The 25,230-nt window shown below is 42.8% G+C and overlaps 1 protein-coding gene across 14 annotated transcripts in view; it reads right to left on the bottom strand.

The window, feature by feature from the left end:
• The window catches only part of LOC111970741 (calpastatin-like), a 59,402-nt gene extending 35,189 nt beyond the window's left edge, over nt 1-24,213 (bottom strand). For 3 of the 14 annotated variants that reach the window (XM_070445750.1, XM_070445752.1, XM_070445755.1), the window contains exons 1-2: nt 24,043-24,211; nt 13,730-13,825 (exon numbers count right to left, since the gene is read on the bottom strand). In XM_070445750.1, the coding sequence (XP_070301851.1) occupies nt 13,730-13,825; nt 24,043-24,117 (171 nt within the window). In that variant the 5' untranslated portion in view covers nt 24,118-24,211. Of the gene's footprint in view, nt 1-10,369; nt 10,479-13,729; nt 13,826-24,042 lie in introns of those variants that run through there. The other 11 variants (XM_070445749.1, XM_070445754.1, XM_070445746.1 and 8 more) reach the window with 8 other exon arrangements.
• Between the last annotated feature and the right edge of the window lie 1,017 nt (nt 24,214-25,230).

Raw genomic sequence — 25,230 nt, 5'->3', positions numbered from 1 at the left:
ACTAGTCAAACTGCATACTAAATTCTTACTAGTGTAATACTGTACTATAGTATTCAGACAAACTATTTTGCCATACTCCACTACTTGGAGACGATTACTGTTGTTCACTCTGACGATATTACTTAAACTATGTCCAGTGGGAGGACAGTGGTGTTGACACACTTGACAAAAACCTTGTTGAAACATGGTTAAGAGCTTTAGCAAGGCAGTGACCTTGCCCTTCAGCCAATACTAAGACAAATTAGGCCTAGGCCACGTTCAAATACCTTATAAACGCTTTCCTCCCTCCTTTCCTTGAGGCAATCACTGATTTGTTCAGGATTAGATAAGTGAAATCATGGTTAACAGCCTGCTGTTTTTCACCAGCCCAATCGTGTGTTGATCAGTTAGTGATGATCAGTAATGAACATCAAAGAAGGAAGGGAAGGAAGGAAAGAAGGAAGGATGCATCTTTAAAATATTGGAACAAGTCCCCACTCGGGTTTGGAGGAAGTAGCAAGGGAGGGGTGGAAAGTAGGCTGACGAGTCACGATGCCCTCCTTTTGGATAAATATTTGGGCGCTAGGCAACACACCAGAATCTGCAGGCAAATTACAGGATAGACAAAGAAAGGGCGGTGTCTTGGCGTGGCACAGGGGCATACTGACTGGCTCATCTTTTGGAAACCAAAGAGATAATACTAATTCTATCTGTGTCTATCTCTATGTTGACAAAATATCCCAGAGACCTCTATTTAAATGCTGTTGAAATATTACCCATGTTTACTTTAAATTGAATTGCAGACTATGGTTGATAAAAACAAATACTTTGTTGAGGTGGAAAACAAACACAAAACAAATATTTTTTATGAAAGGCATTTATTTGGCTGCACTTGAAGTCATTTGATCATGGCAGCCAAGGAACATGGCAGTCTCACTGCCAGCTTTCTCATCTTGTCTTTCAACCAACAGCACACAACACAGGAAGTGTTTTTTTTGTGTGTGTAAAAACAAACCACACTTCTCATTTCTAATGTAACACAAACCCTTTATTCAGTGTCAAAAAGTACACGCTCAAAAGACGTATTTGTCAAGTCAAGTGACAGATCAGTTGGACTCACTACACAACGGTAATGATGAACAGCATTTAGGTTTTATTTATTCCCCCAAGACAAAACAAGATTATTATTATTATTTACATTGCACACTTGGCCAATATCCATGCATTTTCACCTCTGGTGAGCTAACTATCAATCAATGAAATGCATTCATAAAGCCCTTTTTACATCAGCAGATGTCACAAAGTGCTATACAGAAACCCAGTCTATAACCCCAAACAGCAAGCAATGCAGATGTAGAAGCACAGTGGCTAGGAAAAACTAGGAACCTAGGAAGAAACCTAGAGAGGTACCAGGCTCTGAGGGGTAACTACTAGCTAGACAGGTTAGGCTAGCTCACCTAACTACCCAGACACTATATTAGAGGCAGATAGATTAACAACAATCAATCTTACAACACACACCCATGAAGAACCACGCAATGCATTGGGAGGGTAGAGAATACAGGGCAGGTAACCAGTCAGCATAAGATCATGCACTCAGGCATCGTCTCCGTGACAACCGTGACAGTACAGGTGAAACCAGCCAACCACATCAATGCAACTATCAGATTCCAACCTAAACAGTGTCATAAAATGCCAGTAGCAGGCACTTTTACTGCTGATTGTGATAGGAGACTGAGTCTCAACTATTGAAGGTAGGCATACTTCATTAGTCTAACCCAGTATTCACATTTTTTATTGACTAGACATTGTTGTTACTGCTGCTAAAACACTACTGATGTTAAAGGCCAAACATTGTTACCATAACCAAAGTGACAAAACGTCTGTACTACTGCATATCAGAAAGTAGAAAAACACGACTATTGATTAGCAATTAGCTAACCAGACATTATTCCATCAAAACAAATAGTAGCAAAACCGCTATCGTTGCTAATCAGACAGTACCAAAACACTGTTACTGTGTAGGCACTGCTGTTAGTTTGAGAATATAAAAGAACACCAATTCAATGCAAAGGAGTCCAACATAACTACATGACTTGTGATCACGGATGCTTCTGAAAGTAGTAGTTTTTGTTTTCCGTGATCGTATATWTTTTTTATTCTAAAAAAGATGAAACGACGATTCACGACACATTCACGCTGATCTATAGCTTTCTTGGTCCATAAACATACAGGAAGATTCTTAGATAGCTAAACCTATTGCCGGTCTTTACTTATATGCTATATATATATATTTCGACAATAAACTTTCAATTTACAGATACAGTTGCTGCTGGCCAGATCAGCACTCCAGTATAATATCTAGCGTTACACCTCAAGTCAAATGGCTCGTTGCCAAAATTGGTGCATGTGGTGCAATACTGCACCTTTCTTTTTGAGAATGAGCTAGTTTGCTGCTGATTTTCCAAGCTAGACATTCTGCATTGTGTAGTGCTCAGGCGGTGAGTGGTGGCTGGCATACCAGTAGTTTTGCTATGTAGTGGGCTGATAGATTAGAAAAGGCCAACATCAGCCCGAAATGGAGCTTGGTCGTTCTCTGACGCAGATAGATAGATTAACACTGAGACTTTTGGTGAGTCTCAGGTGAGCTGGAGGAACACTTGATCAGAATCTGGTGAGCAAAATAAACCATGTTTTACCCTCAGATAAGGTTATGTAGTTTTGGATTGGTTGTAATTCTAATCAGTATGATGTCATACAGGCATGACATGTTGGAGTGACGTTTCTATGCAAATGTATTGATCAGTAGGCTAATATAAGTCCCAATGGAAGGCAAACAGATTGTTTATCACCTGTAGCACCATAGACTCAATACCTCAATGCATGCACACACTCCTATTGAATATACATCCACCTGTATTGTGAGTAGGCCTATGCCATCTTTATTGACCCAGTTAATCAAGAGTTTACCATTCAAATAAAAGTACTAACATTATGTTATGAAGTTAGATTACATTCTACTTTGATAAAAACATTGTTTGATTTTAAAATTGGTACATTAATGCATACATGGCTGTCGCTGGAAAAGTGTAATTAAAATATATATATATATATATATATATATATATATATATATATATATATATATATATATTATGATGTTGAATATCAGCCTAAAATATCATCCATTGGCCTCCTTGACCCCCAAAAATCGTTATTGACATCGGCCCTAAAAAAATCCATATTGGTCGTTCTGTAATCTGCATCCAACGTAATTGCAACATTCCTACATTCCTCATTCCAAAGTCACCAGGTCTGAGGTAACCAAGACTAACATGTTAAATGCTAGCCTCCATGACAGGCCATTGTTTACAGTCAATAAACTGTTCTTGTACACACTCAGTACATGACAGATAGAATCATTTCAGTAACACAAAATCCAGGTCTAATGCTTTATAACTTGTGTATGAGCCTTAGTAATGTGTTATAACAAGGTTGTATATGTTATTATAATTGATCAAATGTCTCAAACTGGCTGTTATTTTGTCCGGGTCATTATGAGATGCTTATATGACATTATAAAGGGGTCATGACAAGTCATAATGCATTATACCTGGATGCTCAAGTCTTACCATGATTTCTTCTCAAGAACTGCTACGCTGCTGGGTTTTTCACACTCAACAGCGTGTAGATCAAGAATGGTCCACCACCTAAATGAAATCCAGCCAACTTGACAACTGTGGGAAGCACTGGAGTCAACATGGGCCAGTAACCCTGTGGAATACTTTCGACACTTTGCAGAGCAGCAATACTCAACTGGTGGGTCACGGGAGGTTTTTACTGGGCTGCGTGTGTCTGAGTAAAAAAAAAAATATTTTAATGAAAAATTCTCCAGTCTGAACTTAAATGACTAAAATCAGGTAGAACGTGTGTAGACATGTTAATGAACCTATATTTTTTAATAATATATATTTTTTTTCAATCACAGTATTTTCAATTTAGAATTATTAGCAGTGTTGTTTAGTGGATTTGGTTGATTTTCTGGTATCAAACCAGTGCGCTTCACATTCTTCATCAAGAATATGGGAAAAATGTAATTATTATTGACAATGATAAGGTGGGACTGTTGTTCCCTTGTCATATGATTGGTAAATTTACTATCAACATAGCATTAAAAATAATTTTCCAGATTCCATTTTGGCAAATAAAAACAATCTTGAATATTGGATCACGACTGAGACAACCTGGTTAAATTTGGGTACCGAGGCAACACCAGTTGAGAACCACAGTTGTAGAGTCCATGCCCCAATGAATTGAGGCTGTTCTGAGGGCAGGGGGGTAATGTATAATTACTGTGTAAGTACATACATACATACGTACATACTAGTGATGCGCAGGTTGACTCATAACCTGGAGTCTCCGCGGGCGGGTTTAGGGTCATGAAATATTGTGTGAATGAAGGGCAGACTTGAATAAAGAGAAAACAATGCATTGAAAATCCATAAGTGTATCATTCATATCTATAGGCTACTTTGAAGATTTTCTTTCATTATTTTTATCTGGCGTCAGTGTGTAAGCCTAAGCTTTAGGGCCTAACTGTACGCGCGGCAAATACACGCCAAATGCTTTTGGGAACTTGGGCAGAAAAAATTTACGTTGATCCACTGAGGCAAAAAAGTACAATGTCGGAGTTTAATTCAATACGAGAAAATCTGCTAAATGGAGTTGAAAATAAAGAAAAGGTGGCCAGAACAGTAGCCTAATGTTGGATAAAGATGTTGTGTGATGATTGTGAGGCGCTGTACAAATTTGACAGTCACAAGATGGGACGTCAATGGTACACTAATGTTCAGATTGGTTAAATGGAACAGTAACTAACAAATGCACACTGACTGTAGGTCTATAACGTCTCACATAGCCTTAATATMAACTCCTGCAGAATTAAGCATTTCTTGCAGTAAAATTATACACCAAATGTACATTGACTCGGGAACAGGAGTGGAGAAATATAATAAATTTTTTCAGCATCAATGAGAGAATGAATGCGCGGTTAGGGACCAAATGTAAAGATCGCGGTGCTATCTTTATCAGCATCATAAAAGCTAATAGTATTTCAACCACATAAAATATGCATCCAGGCCGAATGGAAATCTTATCAGAAACATGTTGGGTCGTTTTCACAGCTTTTAATTCCCTTAAAACTGCCATCTGGAATTTTTGCACAGAAAACCTTTCCGTTTGTTATTGCATTTTCTCCCTGGTCCCTAAACATCTTTGCTGTGTGAGAGAAGCAGAGATGAAAGAGAACTTCATTGATGTCAACTAAATTCAAACAATAATTATATTGATGTATGTACATTGATGTACCTATTTTTCTGGTGGGCAAGGATTTATTTTGTCTTCTATGGCAATAAGTAGGCTAATAACAGAAGAGAAGCTGCATGCATGTAATTCACAGGAGGCTGCTGAGGGGAGGACGGCTCATAATATTGGCTGGAATAGAGTTAATGGAATGGTAAAAAAACACTTGGAAACCATGTGTTTGATGTGTTCAATACCATTCCATTTATTCTGTTACAACTAGAGGTCGACCGATTAATCGGATTGGCCGATTAATTAGGGCCGATTTCAAGTTTTCATAACAATCAGAAATCGGTATTTTTGGGCGACGATTTGCCGATTTTTTTTATTTTTATATATACCTTTATTTAACTAGGCAAGTCAGTTAAGAACACATTCTTATTTTCAAGGACGGCCTAGGAACGGTGGGTTAACTGCCTCGTTCAGGGGCAGAACGACAGATTCTCACCATGTCAGCTCGGGGGATCCAATCTTGCAACCTTACAGTTAACTAGTCCAACGCAATAACGACCTGCCTCTCTCTCGTTGCACTCCACAAGAAGACTGCCTGTTACACGAATGCAGTAAGCCAAGGTAAGTTGCTAGCTAGCATTAAACTTATCTTATAAAAAACAATCAATCATAATCACTAGTTAATTACACATGGTTGATGATATTACTAGATATTATCTAGCGTGTCCTGCGTTACATATAATCTGACTGAGCATACAAGTATCTAAGTATCTGACTGAGCGGTGGTAGGCAGAAGCAGGCGRYTAAACATTCATTCAAACAGCACTTTCGTGCYTTTTGRCAGCAGCTCTTCGTTGTGCMTCAAGCATTGCGCTGTTTATGACTTCAAGCCTATCAACTCCCGAGATGAGYCWGGTGTAACCGAAGTGAAATYGCTAGCTAGTTAGCGCGCGCTAATAGCGTTTCAAACGTCACTCGCTCTGAGCCTTCTAGTAGMTGTTCCCCTTGCTCTGCATGGYTAACGCTGCTTCGATGGTGGCTGTTGTCGTTGTGTTGCTGGTTTGAGCCCAGGGAGGAGCGAGGAGAGGGACGGAAGCTATACTGTTACACTGGCAATACTAAAGTGCCTATAAGAACATCTAATAGTCAAAGGTTAATGAAATACAAATGGTATAGAGGGAAATAGTCCTATAATTCCTATAATAACTACAACCTAAAACTTCTTACCTGGGAATATTGAAGACTCGTGTTAAAAGGAACCACCAGCTTTCATATGTTCTCATGTTCTGAGCAAGGAACTGAAACGTTAGCTTTCTTACATAGCACATATTGCACTTTTACTTTCTTCTCCAACACTTTGTTTTTTCATTATTTAAACCAAATTGAACATGTTTCATTATTTACTTGAGGCTAAATTGATTTTATTGATGTATTATATTAAGTTAAAATAAGTGTTCATTCAGTATTGTTGTAATTGTCATTATTACAAATAAAAAAAAATTATTATTTTTTTTTTAAAATCGGACGATTAATCGGTATCGGCTTTTTTGGTCCTCCAATAATCGGTATCGGTATCGGTGTTGAAAAATCATAATCGGTCGACCTCTAGTTCCAACCACCCATCCTCCCCAATTCTGGTGCCACCGGCCACCTGTGATCGAATTATAGACAAGTTTACTAACAAATAGTCTACCAAATGTCGGAAATTATGAGCAGAAACATAGTCTTATCTAAATTAGGCTTAAAAAAMAAATAATCCCACACCCCCTGTCAAAAAATTGTTCCGGCATCTGACTGTACAGCTCATTTTCTATTTTAGCGGGCCTCAAATTTTCACTTTAAATCACATGTAGTCGGGCGATTGCTGAAGGGTGATTAGCAATTGCGGGCGGGTGCGGGTGAACGAACAGATGAACAAGTACACACACACACACACACACATACACACACACACACAGTAGTGAACCGCAGTGTAAAGCTAAGGGTTATAGTTACTGTGGATAGCAACCAGTGAACAACAAGCATACAGTTCCAGCTGATAACTAGACACCAATATCAGCGTAACAGTGACACTGCTTCTGGGAAGCCAGGGAGCTACCGGCACCCGCAACCAAAAAGTGACCATGGGCCAAAATAGACATGGGGCTGTGTTAAGGACCAGTTACCCTGAAACCAGTTTAAACCGTTGCCTATCTATACGCACGTACACACACACACACACACCCCCCTCCATTCAAAACAATGTCAGAGTCATAGCCACACCCGAGGAGAGTGTATATGAAATGGTGGCACAGAAACGTCAGAGCAACGTTTAAGAGGGCACCACTGCTGAATACAGGGGCAGCCAGCATGACACAAGAGCCAATGGGCTGCTCAGGAGCCAATGGGCTGCTGAGAGTAATATTAGGGCCGGGACGATACCAGTAGAGATACTCGTTAGTATCATGGCAAGGAAACAAAACACGAAGTGGATTTAACATCCTTAGGAAAACAGCCCTAATGTTGGAAACAATCATCATTATCTTGTCATCCAGTCACATTGAATTATTTTCCAAGCTATAGCACACAATGTTTTATATACAGCAGGTTATTAAAGGAGCAAAGAATGTGATCTGCTTCGTGTTTTCATTTTTGCCATGGAAAAACTATTGCGATACTGGTGTTGTCCTGGCCCTCGTTAATAATATAGTCACGTCAGTCTGTAACTGGTAGGAAATAGGGTTGTTCCATAGAGATAGTTATAGGACGTAACATTGTATCGGTCCCATTATGGCGTGTGTCAGAGCCTGGGCAGCGACATTGAGGCCATCTCCATTTTAAAGTAGTACATTTTCTTCTTCTTCTACTTCTATGGTCTTGGTAAACAAACTGAAAGGGTGCATACTGCCACCTGGTGTGTAGTCATAAGTCAAATGTTTGCAACGGAAACTATTTACTCAAAACTGAAAATATTTGTGAACCATTTCAGGAAGCTAGGCATATGTCGCACGTCACTACTTCACAGGAGAGGCATTTTTGGGCAGAAATGTCTTCTCTGAACTTTCACTTTCAACTTGTATTTAATCTGTAAATACGAATACAATTGTTAAATTACGAGCCTAGTTGGTTTAGCCACGGAAAAAGTCAGGAACCTTCCCGCTAGCCATGATTGGCTGAGATAATGGATGAGCTGGACATCCAGGGAGCTGAGTTTGGATTGGTCTGCCATGTAGCATGCTTTTGTCAATAATGTGAGCTGCTCAGTATGTATTGATAATCCTTTCTACCACAGCTTTTTTGAAAGATATAACGTTAGCCATCTAGAACTACAAAAGGTTTTACTACTTTTCTGAATGCCCTGAATTTAGCAGGTGCTATCGACACAACAAATCAGTTGGAAAAAGTTGTGATGGGCTACTTTCTGCACAAGCCACGGTCAGTGTGAACCGGTGTGAATTGACACAATGCTTTCCAAATAAGCTGTAGCTAGAAACAATAAGCGCAGCGGTCTAAGGCACTGCATCTCAGTGCAAGAAGCGTCACTACAGTCCCTGGTACGAAACCAGGCTGTATCTCATCCGGCCGTGTTTGGGAGTCCCATAGGGCGGCCCACAATTGGCCCAGCGTCGTCCGGGGTAGGACGTCATTGTAAATAAGAATTTGTTCTTAACTGACTTCCCTAGTTAAATATAGGTTACATTTACAATTCCAAAGCAGTTGGCTAACCTGGGCACAATGTACGTCATTACTTTGAAATTTACCCAAAACCTAATCACAACATGGCTAGCTGCTACAGTGATTTCAAAGGAGTTGGCTAACCAGCYTAGGCTACAAAGTCCTGGCCTAGCTAAACTATTTAGGGACAATGATGTCTTGTTGTGTCATATACTAGTTTGGTTGGTGTTATAGCTACGCTAATGTAAATAGTGGAGTAAATTGGAAAATAGACATCAATGGCTAGAATGCACTCCTATGGTCACATGCATTCAACATGAGAGAGCTCATGACACGGCCCATGACTGCCTGGACGTATGCTTTGTCTTGCAAAGATGTCATTCAGTAATATTTGACTCTGTCAAACACAGTATACTTCCTGGTGTGGGTATAATTTGTGTTACGTTCCAACAAGAATGTTCCAAAAAATAACAAGTATGCCAACAAACAACGCATACAAAAGTAGCATGATCAATTCACCTAGCTAACTAGCTGCCGAATAGGCATCAACTCACCACGTTGCTTATTCTTAATGTTTGTCCATAGGCTACCAGAGTGAGGACAGACAATTTTTGGAATAAACGTGGTGAGTGAAAACTTAACAAAATTGCCCACTCCCTACCCAGTATTTTATTCTGCCGCTATACAACTTTGTATGCGTTGTTTGTTGGCAACCTTGTTATTTTACGAAGTTTTTGGAACAGATTCCGGTTAGAACGTTTCACAGATTATAACCACCCTACTTCCTGTTGTCATAAGCATAATTAATATTAATATTATTATTCACAATGGATCGTCTCGTACTTCAAAATGTCACATCAGCAATAAGGTAACTGGCTCACAGTCAGAATTTGTGTGTGTGTGTGTGTGTGTAAATACAATTATGCTCGCTCTTAGTTTCAAAGGCTCCAGTTGTCTCTGCCCTGTCTGAATTTCTGTGAATGTTGAGAATGTTTTTGAGTGTAAATGTGTAAATAAAATCTCACTAACAAGATCACAATATGTACACCTTCAGTAGCACTCTGATGACAGCAAGTCTGCTAGAGTTTAATTGAATGACTAAGCAATTTGCCTCCAAGCAATGCATATCCATCTCTGTATTTTCCCCTAGGTGACGTCCAGCTGTATTGAGCTCTTTGCCAAGTTTCTTCGATAACATGTAAAGGACATGTACAGATCAGAAGCCCATGGTCTCATCTGAGTGATTTAAGTAACATATGTGGTGGATATGTCTGCTCATGAAAGATAAAACAGAACGTCACTCATCAGAAGTGTCTGCCACTTCGGTGATATTACAAACCCTCAAACTAAATCGATAGGGCTGGCACCAAGAGAGAAAACTACAACACACACACACACTGAAAAACTGTGTTTAGGTACATACCATAGATTTGAGTGTATCCTGTATTTATCTGGCTAATCCCAAACTGTCCCGAGGCCAGGTTATTTTTGATTCACTTTGGATGAAGTATACGACTGACACACAAAACAGGTCAATTCTGTTCAATCCCCACCCCCTTTTCCAACAAGGAAGTGACGCAGCCTGGAAGTGACGCAGCCTGGACCTGATTGGTCGAAAGAGGACACTGCCCTCCTTTCACAAGGATAGCCAGGAAAAACAAGCAAGACCCGTCAGTTTCCATTTGTAAGGGAAAGTTTGGGCTGGGTCTTCTGACTGGGTGTTAGTGCTGATATGGCGGTAGGCGCGGCAGCACAAAAATACAGATACAACAGCCTACATGTAGAAACAAGTAATGAGGTCACTTCCAGGTAAAAGGTCCCATGAGCAGCAACGTGAAGTTCATGGGAGCATGTCAAATTGGGTGTCAAATGAGAGCTAAGAGTCTATTTATTTATTTATAATTAAGGCATATATATTGTAATGAAACAGCAGGGAGCAGGTCTCGAACCCTCGACCTTCTAGCCCGAGGTCCGGAGCGCTATCGACTGTACCGCAAAAGCATGCTCTTGCGGCAGATTCGATTTCCGCGCTTATAAACCCAGGGTTGTTACACTATATATATATATATAAACAATTTTCCTTCCTAAAAATAAGGAACAGCAAAGGCTTTGATTTTGGGTCAGATTTAAAAGGTTTGAGTACACGATAAGGTACTGTATTGTACTGAACTATGCTCTACTTTACTGTATTGTACTGTACTGAACTCTAATCTACTTTACTGTTATGTGCTGTGCTGTATTCTACTATGCTGTACTTTGATGTCCAAACTTGTGAAACTTGGTTACGATTTGGTCCGGTCCGGACCAACCAAATTTGGTCTTGTTTGGAACAGAGTTCATTAAAATAATAGCCAGTGTTTAGAATAATACTGAAATATGCACAAAGTAGGATATTGCATATTTACACCTTTGTGTACCTATTTAGGATACATCACCATGAAGAGAATGACATTCATATCCATACTTATGCATTTCTGCGTAGTACAGATCAAGGACCCATGATGTCATTTCGTTACAGCAATTCTGTTACCGGGTGTAAATCCAATTCACTTACTGTAGTTCAATGACTAATATATATTTTTTCAAAGTCCATTTGTCATGTCATAGCTGACACCATTCTATCTGCAGACATTGTTGAATCTTAGTTCGGAGCAGATATTTACGTTTTTGGAAAACGTGGACACAAAAAAACTGAGGGAGATTTGAACGAAATTCTGTTACCAAACTTTGCACCTAAACACTTATTCCAGTAAATGTGCTTTTGTAAAATGTTCTGTGTATTGTTAAAAGAAGTCATTGTGTGTTGAGTTGTATGCTTTGTTAAACTTTAAAATCAATGTTTTTTGTTTGGTATACATTTTAAAGTGAAACATCTGAACTGTTACTGTGGAATTGCCCATGATGATAAAGTAATAAAATATTATATGCTATTTAGCTTACGCTTTTATCCAAAGCAGACTTACATGCATACATATTTCATATAGGTTGCCTAAGCAGGAACTGAACCGACGACCCTGGTGTTGCCAGGCCATGCTCTACCAACTAAGCTACAGAGGACCAAATCCTATGTGGAGTGAAGGTAATCGACATATAATTGATGGTAATAGAGATTGGTGTAGCCAAAGCAGTCTGGGCGGAGGTGGTTTACTGCAAGGTCTGTCTGTCTGGCAGCAGTAGGGTGTGTCTGATACACTCACTGCTTAGGAATCTGAACTGCAGTGACTAAAAAACAGTGAGAGCGAGAAAAGTGGGAGAAAGTGAGAGAACATGATGAGGGAGAAAAGAGAGGCATATAAATACAGACAAAGATATAAAGAACGAGACAAAATGAGAGAGAGGGAGCGTCGTATGCAGCCTCTAGCACAAACTGCACCCTCTTTACAGAGGAGCAATAGTTGGGGGGAGAGAGAAAGAGCAGAGCTAAGCGTATGCTAAGGAAAAGAGGGAGGGAGGAAGGGGAAAGAGAGCAAGGGAACTGGAGGGGGGGATGAGGGAGAGGAAATTATAGAAAATAATGGAGACCCAAACACAAGCACAGCCACGCTGTCTCTCTATGCAAAACAATTGTCAAAGACCTTGTTGTAGCTACTATGAAAACACACAGGAAAATGTAGCGATGGGACATTAGCCAAGCCTTATGTAAGAGCGTGGAACAACATGTTTACACACTACCAGGTCATATGAGCTTTGATTTAATTGATTAATAACCAGTTTACTACTTCCATATTGCAAAACTTGTTTGCTTGACTCCTCAGATAGAAGACAACTTCTTAAACAATGTATTTTCTAAGATGAGGAACCACTATATGTAAAAGTGTTAAACTGAGTAGAGCCTGTCTAGCAGGGTGGCTCTCCCTAGTGTCCAGACACAGTATGGCACCTGGGCAAAATGAGTATAAGTTATTGTAAACTACAGATATGAGTGTGTTTTAAAGTGAACAAATTCTATTTCTTTCTAAGGGGAAATCCTCAGAACCATTGTAGTGTGACATCCCTTCAAGCTTAATTTGTGATTGTTACTTTGTATCTGTGAAGGTGTTTTAATGACAATTATACAACGGGTGGGTCTAATCCTAAATGCTGATTGGTTAAAACCACATTCTAGACAGAGTCTATTCCACAAGTTACCACCAGCTAAAAAAATCTATATTGTTAAAATGCCTATTTACTCTGTTCCATCTGACCAATATATCCTCCAAACACCAGCTTCTCTYGCATTTTCACTTAAAGATATAATCTAAAGTACAATACATGGAATGTTCTCAGCCAACGTTTGTTGACAATGAGGCATGGAAGATAGAAAGGGCTAGATGAAAATGGACAGATCAGGCAGAACTTGTTTTGGGTGGTCCACGTTGCTCTGGGAGGTTMTATGATGACGCAGCTACAGACGGGAGCTAATGAAAGGTTCCACCCAAGTAAAGCTCACACCCTGGTGAGTTGTTTGCTGTTGCCATGCCTTTCACTTGTTTTATGTAATAACATAATGTAATAATGTAATATCTATGCAGTGTTCCCCAGACGTTTGTCCTGGATCTGAAGGCTCTGCATTGTGTCTATAGTCCTCCAACCGGATTGGATCTAAAAAAAAACTTCCTTAAAAGGAAAACCGAACGAACCACCGCTGCCCTTAGCATTTATTTGTGTTTTATTTGTGTTGAGGCATTTGAGGAAAAATCGCCTCCATCTTTATCTTCCCTACTGACTCTAGCGTTGTACACAGTCCGTGCGTTTCCACTAGTGTGTGTGCATGCGTGCATGTGTGTAGGCGTGGCATGCTTACACTGGGGTGGAACAACTCGGGTGGGAACGACTCACTCGGTAACTCTTGGTAACCTTTGGGCGCTTTCTTAAAGCATTGACAGCAGTCAAAAGCAGGCTGTTGCAGTCAAGGGAGAAACAAAAAGTTGCTGGTTAGTTGTATTCTAACAGCAAGGCTCACAACATGGCAGTGGTAATATGCTTCCATTGTTTCTAAGAGTTTTTTGTTAGAATGTCAAAATAAACTCTTCTCTAACCTTCATATTATTCTTACACACTCACAAACGGGAAATCACAATGGTTGGCGAGAGAGATTTCTTATTTGAATCTGTCATAGCTTGTAAATCTCGCAAGAAAMTTTGCTCTGTTTCAGTCACATCCACATGGGTCGAGCAAACCCCCTAGTTATTGGTAGACAATTGTGCCTCTCATTGACTGTGTTCGAGAGCATAAAATTCATGATGGATACATGAATCAGTCTGCAGTCGACCTCGACCTCGATCACGGCCATTATGTAGGCGATGGATGCAAGGTGCTGTTGATGAGGAACAATTGCAGAAACTTGCAGCAAACATCAACAACTGCATGACCCTCGATCATGTGGTTCTTGTAACGCTCATGCAGATGTAGTTCAATAACTTTTATCCCCATAATGCAACACACATTGAAAGTTGCTGATTAGCGACTGCCCAATATTGATGCTCTCCAATGCACCCCTTATCTCTGTTGACAACTGAGTGGTTAGCCAAAGCATGGCCCACCCATCCCAGGGTAGTAGACAAATCAGATTACTTGGCCTGCATGAGGAACAAATCAGTGCAGGTGAGAGGGTCCAGTCGATAAGGTTTTGTTTCTAGGGAGACACTAGGCAGAGTGAACTCAGCAACGTTATACCCTAGCATAACAATCATGGGCTGGAACAAAGCACAGTCAATGAGGGTCTAAACACAGAATAAAATACAACAAAACAGAATAAAATACAACAAAACACAGAATAAAATACAACATATGTATAATATATCTAATATATGTATCTCTACAGGTCAAAATGTGTGTTTTATTTGGAACAAAGGGATGAGCCTTCTTCTCATAGAGAAAACTGGAAGTTACTCAATCTGTTCAGGAGACCAGCCTTGTTCAACAATAGATACAAGCTGTCCTATATCCCTCTCCTACAGTACAGAGTACAGCCAGTCAGACCACTATATGTGGCTCATGTACGTGCAACACCATAAATAACAATAAGTATGTTGCCTGTCAGGTAGTGCCACCCTAAATACACACAAAGAATCCCAATTTCACGATGGACACACATATACTTTCAAACACATAAGTACACATAAGTATACTTTTTATATTTTGTATTGAATAATAACACAAAATACACACATGTAAACACACAAATGTGTGTTGGGGCGGCAGGTAGCCTAGTGGTTAGAGTGTTGGGCCAGTAACCGAAAGGTTGCTAGATTGAATCCCTGAGCTGACAAGGTACAAATCTGTTGTTCTGCCCCTGAACAAAGCAGTAAACCCACTGTTCCTAGGCCATCATTGTAAATAAGAATTTGTTCTTAACTGACTTGCCTAGTTAATAAAGGTTAAACATTTTTACACACACTAGTCAGTCTTCACATGTTGCCACAGCTGTAGAGTCATGTATCTCTGATAAGTAAATAAAACACAGATGTGTGGTTCTGTCATGCAGGTGAATACTCAAAAGTCAATTGTCTTGAAAAATCCCCTTCTGTTGAACATGCATTGACTGATATGACAGCAGACTGACTGGCTACATAAGTGTCAATGTCTCTCTCTCTGTCTCTACGTGTCACGTTCCTGACCTGTTTTCCTTTGTCTTGTATTTATTTTAGTTGGTCAGGGCGTGAGTTGGGTGGGTTGGTCTATGGTTGATTTTCTATGTTGGGATTTGGTGTTCGGCCTGGTATGATTCTCAATCAGAGACAGCTGTCAATCGTTGTCCCTGATTGAGAATCATACTTAGGCAGCCTGGGTTTCACTTGTGTTTTGTGGGTGTTTGTTCCTGTGACTGTGTTTGGGCCACACAGGACTGTTTCGGGTTTGTCACGTTTGTTGGTTTTGTATTTTGAAGTGTTTTGTTGATTTTTCATTAAAATATGAACACTAAACTACTCTGCATCTTGGTCCGATCCATGCTCCTCCTCGTCTGAGGAGGAGAACGACTACGACAGCCGTTACAGAAACACCCACCATAAAAGGACCAAGCGGAGTGGAGAAGGACGGCAAGAACAACAGCAATGGGGAAAAGAGAATGGACATGGGAGGAAATCCTAGACGGAAAAGGACCCTGGGCAGAGCCAGAGGAGTGTCGCCGCCCCAAAGCGGAGAGGAGGTATTATGAGGCGAAAGCAAGGCAGAGCGGCTGGAAGCCCGAGAGGCTCACCCAAAAATTATTGGGGGGGGGTAAAGGGGAGTGTGGCGAAGCCGGGTAGGATACCTGAGCCAACTCCCCGGGCTTACCGTGGAGTGAGAGGGCGTCGTACTGGTCAGACACCGTGTTATGCGATAAAGCGCACGTGTCAGTAGCGGCTTAGCCAGTCGGGCTACTTGCGCACTGGTAGGGCTAGGTGGGCCATGAGCGGTGCCATGAAGCCGGCCCAACATATCTGGCCTCCAGTACGTGGTCCTCGGGCCGGCGTACATGGCACCAGCCTTACAGAGGGTGTCCCCGGTTCGCCAGCATAGCCCAGTGCGGGCTATTCCACCTCGCCGCACTGGCAGGGCTACGGGGACCATTCAACCTGGTAAGGTTGGGGAGGCTCGGTGCTCAAGAGCGCGTGTCCTCCTTCACGGTCCGGTATATCCGGCGCCACCTTCCCACCCCAGCCCAGTACCATCAGTTCCGACACCACGCACCAGGCCTACTGTGCGCCTCAGCAGGTCAGAGTCGGCCGTCTGCCCAACGCGCCTGCGCTGCTTGCCTGCTCAGCGCTGCCTGAACTGTCTGCCTGCCCAGCGTTGTCTGAACTATCTGCTGCCCAGCGCTGCCCGTCTGTCCCGAGCCGTCAGAGCTGCCGTCTGTCCTGAGCTGCCCGTCTGTCCCGAGCGTTCAGAGCCGTCCAGCCCAGGACCAGCCAGAGCCGTCCAGCCAGGACCAGTCAGAGCGTCCAGCCAGGACCAGTCAGAGCCGTCCAGCCAGACAGCAGAGCCGTCCAGCCAGGACCAGCCAGAGCCGTCCACCAGGACCAGCCAGAGCCGTCCAGCCAGACCAGCCAGAGCCGTCCAGCCAGGACCAGCCAGAGCCGTCAGCCAGGACCAGCCAGAGGCCGTCCAGCCAGGACCAGCCAGAAGCCGTCCAGCCAGGACCAGCCAGAGCCGTCCAGCCAGGACCCGCCAGAGCCTTCCGCCAGCCAGAATCCACCAGAGCCTTCCGCCAGCCAGGATCCGCCAGAGCCTTCCGCAGCCAGGATTCGCCAGAGCCTTCCCGCCAGCCAGGATCCGCCAGAGCCTTCCGCCAGCCAGGATCCGCGAGCCTTCCGCCAGCCAGGATCCGCCAGAGCCTTCCGCCAGCCAGGATCCGCCAGAGCCTTCGCCAGCCAGGCCCAGAGCCTTCCGCCAGCCAGGATCGCCAGAGCCAGCCAGCCAGGATCCGCCAGAGCCAGCCAGCCAGGATCCGCCAGAGCCAGCAGCCAGGATCCGCCAGAGCCAGCCAGCCAGGATCCGCCCCTCAGTCGGTGCTGCCCCTCAGTCCGGTGCTGCCCCTCAGTCCGGTGCTGCCCCTCAGTCCGGTGCTGCCCCTAGTCCGGTGCTGCCCCTCAGTCGGTGCTGCCCCTCAATCCGGTGCTGCCCCTCAATCCGGTGCTGCCCCTCAGTCCGGTGCTGCCCCTCAGTCAGGTGCTACCCCTCAGTCTGTTACTGCCCTTTGGAATAGTGGGATTGACATGGAGGGTGGATATTGGGAGGAGGCCACGGAAGCGGGGGTTGACTATGGTGGGGGGGGGACCACGACCAGCGCCAGAGCCGCCACCGTGGACAGACGCCACCCAGACCCTCCCCTAGACTTTGTACTGGTGCGCCCGGAGAACGACTACGACAGCCGTTACACTACGTCTGTCTCTCTTTCTGTCTGTCTGTCTGGCTGTCCCTCTGTATGTATGTATGTTATGTATGTATGTATGTATGTATGTATGTATGTATGTATGTATGTATGTATGTATGTTATGTGTATGTATGTATGTATGTATGTATGCATGTATGTAAGTGTCGTGTCTTGGAATCATTAAATTGAAGACCGTTATTTTTATCAAATCAATTCTCTGTAACTATCATTACGTGATTAAACTAATCATGTATATGTAATTAAGTAGGAAGTCGGGGCACCAAGGAAAATCTTCAGATTACAAAGTTATAATTTTCTTAATATAACTTTTCAGATATTTTAATATCTGATCAATTAGTCTTCTAATTAATGAATTATTCCATTTCATTCCAAACGTCATAAATTTTGGTTATTGTCACGCCCTGGCCATAGAGAGGCTTTATTCTCTATTTTGGTTAGGCCAGGGTATGACTAGGTGGGCCATTCTAGTTTCTTTATTTCTATGTTGTGTATTTCTTTGTGTTTGGCCGGGTGTGGTTCTCAATCAGAGGCAGCTGTCTATCGTTGTCTCTGATTGAGAACCATACTTAGGTAGCCCTTTTTCCACCTGTCTTTGTGGGAAGTTGACTTTGTTAGGGCATATAGCCTTTGAGCTTCACGGTTTGTTTTTGTAGTGTTTATTGTTTTTGTTCGGCGTCATTTTGAGTAAATAAAGAAAATGTACGCTGACCACGCTGCACCTTGGTCCTCTTCTGTTAACGGCCGTGACAGAACTTCCCACCACAAACGGACCAAGCAGCGTGGTAAAAAGGAGGAATGGACATGGGAGGACATCCTGAACGGCAAGGGATCCTGGACATGGGAGGAGATCCTGGCCGGAAGGGATCGCCTTCCATGGGAACAGGTGGAAGCATTGAGGAAGGCGGAGGCAGTGACGAAAGCAGAGCGGCAGCGTTACAAGGGAACATGGCTGGCAAGGAAGCCCGAGAGGCAGCCCGCCCCAAAAATTGGGGGGTGGGGGGGGGGGGGTAACACGGGGAGTGTGGCTGAGTCAGGTTGGAGACCTGAGCCAACTCCCCGTGCTTACAGTGGCGAGCGTCGTACTGGTCAGGCACCGTGTTATGCGGTGGAACGCACGGTGTCTCCAGTGCGCGTGCATAGCCCGGTGCGCTACATTCCAGCTCCCCGCATCTACCGGGCTAGGGTGAGCATCCAGCCAGGAAGGCTCTCCAGACCTCCAGTGCGTCTCCTCGGCACAGGATATCCTGCGCCGGCTCTGCGCACTGTGTCTCCGGTGCGTCTGCACAGCCCAGTGCGTCCTGTGCCTGCGCCCCGCATTTGCAGTGCGAAAGTAACCATCCAGCCAAGACGGGTTGTGCAGGCTCCTAGCTCGAGACCTCCAGTGCGCCTCCACGGCCCAGTGTATCCGGTGCCTCTGCCTAGGACAGGGCCTCCTGTATGTCTCTCCAGCCTGGTGAGTCCTGTGCCTGCGCCTAGAATTAATCCTCCTGTGTGTCTCCCCAGCCTGGTGAGCCCTGTGGCAGCTCCATGTACCAGACTGCCCATACGTAGGCAAGGGTGTGACTAGGGTGGGCATTCTAGTTTCTTTTATTTCTATGTTTTATATTTCTTTGTGTTTTGGCGGGTGTGGTTCTCAATCAGAGGCAGCTGTCTATCGTTGTCTCTGATTGAGAACCTACTTAGGTAGCCCTTTTTCCCACCTGTCTTTGTGGGAAGTTGACTTTGTTTAGGGCACATAGCCTTTGAGCTTCACGGTTTGTTTTTGTAGTGTTTATTGTTTTTGTTTGACGTCATTTTGATTAAATAAAGAAAATGTACAATCACCACGCTGCACCTTGGTAATCTTCTGTTAACGGCCGTGACAGTTATCTACACGAACCCAGCCTTTACTATGAATCATCCATACATCAATTGTCTTTKTAATTTACTTACTAACTAAATAATCACAGAAATGCATGCATAAACAAACAAACAGTAGATATGGTTACAAGGAAATGATAGGGAAGGTTCCCCAGTGGGCTCAGACGATATGGCAGCTTGGTGGACAAAGGGAAGTGGGTATGGACTGAYAAGCGCGGGAATTACAAGAGTCACTACACAGTTCATAATTATTAATTGAAATGCTAATCCTTTGCACATGAACGTTCACTCATTCGGGAATAATTGCAATCAATATATATTTACGCTCAGTGTGTCGTCGTGATCTCTGTTGGAATCGTCCGTCTTTCTGTTGGAAAGTTCATCTGATCGTCTCTGCTCCCATGAAGTCTCTCGTGATTTCGATAGTCTCAGAGTTTAACCATTTCCAACCGTGTAGCCAATGCTCCACGTGGTTTGGTTAGGAATTCAACAACCATTACAACCTTAGCTTATACTGAGGTTTTTGGTGGTCTCTACTCAAACCTTCGCTCCCTCAGCTGACCGAGGGTATGCATGGTCTAAAGAGGATTTCTTCAGGTGGGGGTTTTATTTGGAACAGTAGAAAAGGGCTGTCCCATGAGCCAGATCATGGCTGTGCTCACGGGGGTGGGCCAATGACTTAGTTAAACTTAGAAGGGAATACAATTCTCTCACATTAATGGTTCAACATCACCATACATAATTTCACAAATAGTTTCATCTTTACTCATTCATTTTATACAATAATTAGATGCAAACCTCATAACGGAGGCTCCTGTATAAACAGAGTTATGGTAATGTGGCTGTATTGTCTCTCAATGAGGTCACAACATGAAACAAAATGGACCGGGTCGAAGCTGGCTTCTCCACCGACCGTTTACACATTCTCCAAAACATGGATATTGTTCAGTTCTCAAGTTATGTGATTTAGAAGAAGTTCCTTTGTTCTACTGTGAAACTCTCTCTATATACTGCCTGGCCGTGAGGAGAGAGTCTCCTCTAGAAATTTACGACCTGAGATAACAGAACCTGGGTGTAGGGGGAAGAGAGAGGTGGTGAGAGAGAGGGGGATGGTACTCGCTATACTCATGACATATGTATGTATGTATGTATGTATGTCTCTCTCTCTCTATGTCTGTCTGTCTGTCTGTGTGGCTGTCTTAATTTAATTCACGGTTAGTAGTGTGGTTAAGTTTAAAATCAGGTTTTATAACTTTGTGGCTGTGCCAGCTAGTGACCACTCCACAGAGCTGCCTCCAGTACATGAGTAATTTCAATAAATGCCAACCTGCATTACCTCAACACTTTACAGGGTGTGTGATTACTCAGGACATTGCCTGTCCATTCCTGTTAAACTAAAATATATCTGGTACCAGCAAATAGAGCTGTCCTTTTGCCAAGATCACCTATCAGTGGCAATGAAGGAAAGGAACAAGGGAAGGATGCGAAAGGAAGTTATCTTAGAGTATTGGGACAGAGCCAGGGTTTGCCTCAACCATAATAGATGGAAATAGACAGGAGAACAAACGAGCAAGCGAATAGTCAAATGCCATGTTGTTCAACGCCCTGGTAAACAGCACATTCTCAGGTAAGCCCAAAGGCTTGGAAAGCCTCCCAGAGGTGCTTTTATACAACCAGAGCATGAGAGAGCCACTGAGCATGTCATTATTGGATCATCAGTCAGGCTCAAGCCAAACTGACAGTGAAACGAGAAATCTAATGGCTGGACTATCTTTCTGATGCACACAGAAACACATAGTACTGAATGTATTCAAAGGGAAATACAAAAACACACACACACACCTCAGGACATCACAGACATTTCCACATGCTGGAATACAGATCCCTCCCCTCTTTACAGCTCTGGTCAACACAACAGACACATCCACACATTAGAGCTCTGGTCAACACAACAGACACATCCACACATTAGAGCTCTGGTCAATACAACAGACACATTCCACACATTAGAGCTCTGGTCAATACAACAGACACATCCACACATTAGAGCTCTGGTCAATACCACAGACATCCACACATTAGAGCTCTGGTCAATACCACAGACATCCACACAGTAGAGCTCTGGTCAATACAACAGACACATCCACACATTGCCACAAAACGGGCCTTTACTTAACTGTATCTATAATAGGCCTTTACACTTTTGGTGTGGATATGTTCCTATATTCATTGTGTAACATGACTTGAGACCCATGTAAACAATACTGTGTCGATATATTATGACATATTCGATGTTAGAGACGCAACAGATTTAAATACATACAGCATATATTGTGAAAAGCATGTTTTGTACAGCTTAAAGTTATATAGTTACATGCTGAATGTGTGATTAGGAAATGTATTGGGTATGTATATGTGTATCACAGATACGTTTCCCCTGTGGCTGTTTCCTGTGTGTGTGATGAAAGCAGCAGATGATTCTGAGCCTGAATGTCAGAGTGCACAGTCAGTATGTTGACAACAGAAGCCTGGGAAAGTACCCCAACTCGCCCAAAGCAGAGCCAAGAATCCCCCCCAAAACACAAGAAACAGAGATAAAAGACTGCAGCCTACTCAGTCACAAGTGCAAATTTATAACACGAAACTGATACTTGTGTTATCATACAAATACTACCAGATACTACCAGAATACATGCACAAATACAAACATACCCAACTGTAACTCATGGGAACTATTATCAAAAACATGCCTGAACATATTTCACTTTTAGAATTATACACATGTAACAGGGTTGGTTATGTTTCCACTTCCCACTGCAGAAATATGTATTCAATGTTCATGTATTTCTATTGGTTAATGTGTCTATCGTCAGGTACAACACCTATTCAATGTTTCACCATGACAAATAAACAAACATTAAGGAATATAACATTAGCTGCTCATACTGGCCCTTAAGTCACAAGGTAAACCCATAATGCATGACCAGGTAATTTATTTATATTTTTTATTTTACCTTTATTTAACTAGGCAAGTCAGTTAAGAACAAATTCTTATTTGCAATGACGGCCTAGGAACGGTGGGTTAACTGCCTTGTTCAGGGGCAGAACAACAGATTTTTACCTTGTCAGCTCGGGGATTCGATCTAGCAACCTTCCGGTTACTAGTCCAACGCCCACCACTAGGCTACCTGCCACCCCAATAATAATAATAATGTATGACCAGGTAATAATGTATGTCCAGGTAATAGTGTATGACCAGATAATGGTGTATGTCCAGATAATAATGTATGTCCAGATAATGGTGTATGGCCAGGTAATAATGAATGTCCAGATAATAATGTATGTCCAGATAATGGTGTATGGCCAGGTAATAATGTATGTCCAGATAATAATGTATGTCCAGATAATGGTGTATGACCAGGTAATAATGTATGATCAGGTAATAGTGTATGACCAGGTAATAATAATAATAATGATGGTAAAAATAGTTAAATATATTTGATTGGTTGATTGTATCATACCCTAACCAACACACACACACACATACACACACACACAACTTGGCAAATGAATAAACTACAGAGACTGACGCATTGACATAACTGGAAGCAACACACTTTGCTGGGCCATGTGAAGAGCACAGACCTTGTCTTCGCCTTGGTGCAATATCCTCTATCCATGACAACAGTACAGACTGTACTGTTCTTCTGTTTGCAGAGGTTGACAGACTTCAACTACCATGACTTTCAATGCTTCAGACATAGACACACTGACACAACTGGAAGCAACACATACTTTTGCTGGTGCTATGTGAAGAGCACAGCAAAGCTTTTGTCTTTGTCTCAGTTTAATATAATACAGACTGTTCTGTATTCCAACGCCACTTCTGTTCCCTCCTCCTCCTCCTCCTCCTCCTCCTCCTCCTCTAAGCTCGAGCAGGGTGTATTCATTACGTCTTGCAACGAAACCTTTTACCGTTTTAAGAACCAAATGGAAGCAAATAGAGAAAACGTAACAAAACGGGGAGGGACTTACCCAAATGTATCCAATAGAAACTGTAAACTGTTTCTGTTGCAACAGAATTGGCATAATGAATACACCCCAGAGAAAGACGTCTGACTTGGATTAATGCCAGCAAAACTTTTTTTTCTGACTTGCCTTCCCTTATAAGCTCGCTACTAAACATACAAAACAATACACACACACACACACACACTAAAGAGCTCTCATTCACAAATACAGACACGCACGCATCCATGGACACCTTTTCACAGACGCAGAGTTCTTTATGCATAAAACACACTCGCTCCAACTTGTGCTAAGACACACAGACACACTCCTCTCTAACCTGTGAGCAGAGTTGCATTATGAAAGCTCACCTGTTGTTCCACGGCCACATCCTGTAAGGCCTGATTGTCCCGAGTAGCTCGGATCCAGCTGAGTAACTGGCCCATGTTCACCGTCTGTCTGTGTGAGTGTATGTGTCTGACTGTTCCTACTCTGTACCTACTCTGTGAGCTGCAGCATGGTTCCCAGCCTTGATCAGGGAAGGGGAGGGAACAGGGAGAAGGGGCAGGGACAGGGAGCAGAACAGGGGTAAGGGGAAGGGGAGGGAACAGGGAGAAAAGGGGAGGGACAGGGAGCAGAGCAGGGGTAAAGGGAAGGCACACATAGCAGTCAGTAAGACCTGGGTTCAAATAATTTCAAATCGTTTTTCTATCCTTTTTTTTTTTAGCTTGCATGGCTTAAAGAACCAATGAAAAAAGTCAAAGACTGCAAACCCTGCGCATCTGGCACTCAGGTAGACAAAAGTAAAACGCCCAAAAGTATTTAAAAGATGACAGATAGTATTTGAACCCAGGTCTGCATTCAGTAGAGCTTGAGCTATAAAGGGAAAGACTCTGATAGAGGAGTGACACCGCCTGACGACCGGCCACATCTGAGTACCTTCTCAGAGAAGACCGACATGTGTGAGTACCTTCTCAGAGAAGACCGACATGTGTGAGCACACACATACACCAATAAATAAAAATGCACATACATGAACACACCCAAACACACAAATGTGCATACACGCACTGACAGGAAAGAAACCCATAAAACCATAAATTCACACATAAACCTATACAGCAAACAGCCTTATCCACAGAGGAAAAGCACACCACCTCTTCTACATGGAATACAACTCACACAATCACTGAGCAACAAGAGATAAGTTGTGCAAACAACAGGACAAGCTCATTACGTGAAGGAGGAGGAGGCAGGGGCATTTTTCTATCAAAGTGTGGCCAAGTTCAACTTGGACTTTCTAGATTGTGTTATCATAACCACCAATGGTTAGAGGCTCCTGGAAGAGGATAGCATTCCACTGTCGGGAGACTAGCACTGAAATCACATGGAGGAGAATCAAAACAAAGAAGTCACATAGCTTCTATTGCAGTTTCTCAGTAGCTATGCTTAGTTCTTGCGTGTGCAAAGATCTGCGACAAATAGCTCTGTGAGGACTGGGTGTTACCTTTACCTGCCTTCATTCGACTCGCTTGTCTTAAGCAAACAACTTTTAATTT

The sequence above is a fragment of the Salvelinus sp. IW2-2015 genome, linkage group LG11 (assembly GCF_002910315.2).
Source record: "Salvelinus sp. IW2-2015 linkage group LG11, ASM291031v2, whole genome shotgun sequence".
Lineage (NCBI taxonomy): Eukaryota > Metazoa > Chordata > Actinopteri > Salmoniformes > Salmonidae > Salvelinus > Salvelinus sp. IW2-2015.
This window is presented reverse-complemented; position numbering and strand designations above follow the sequence as displayed.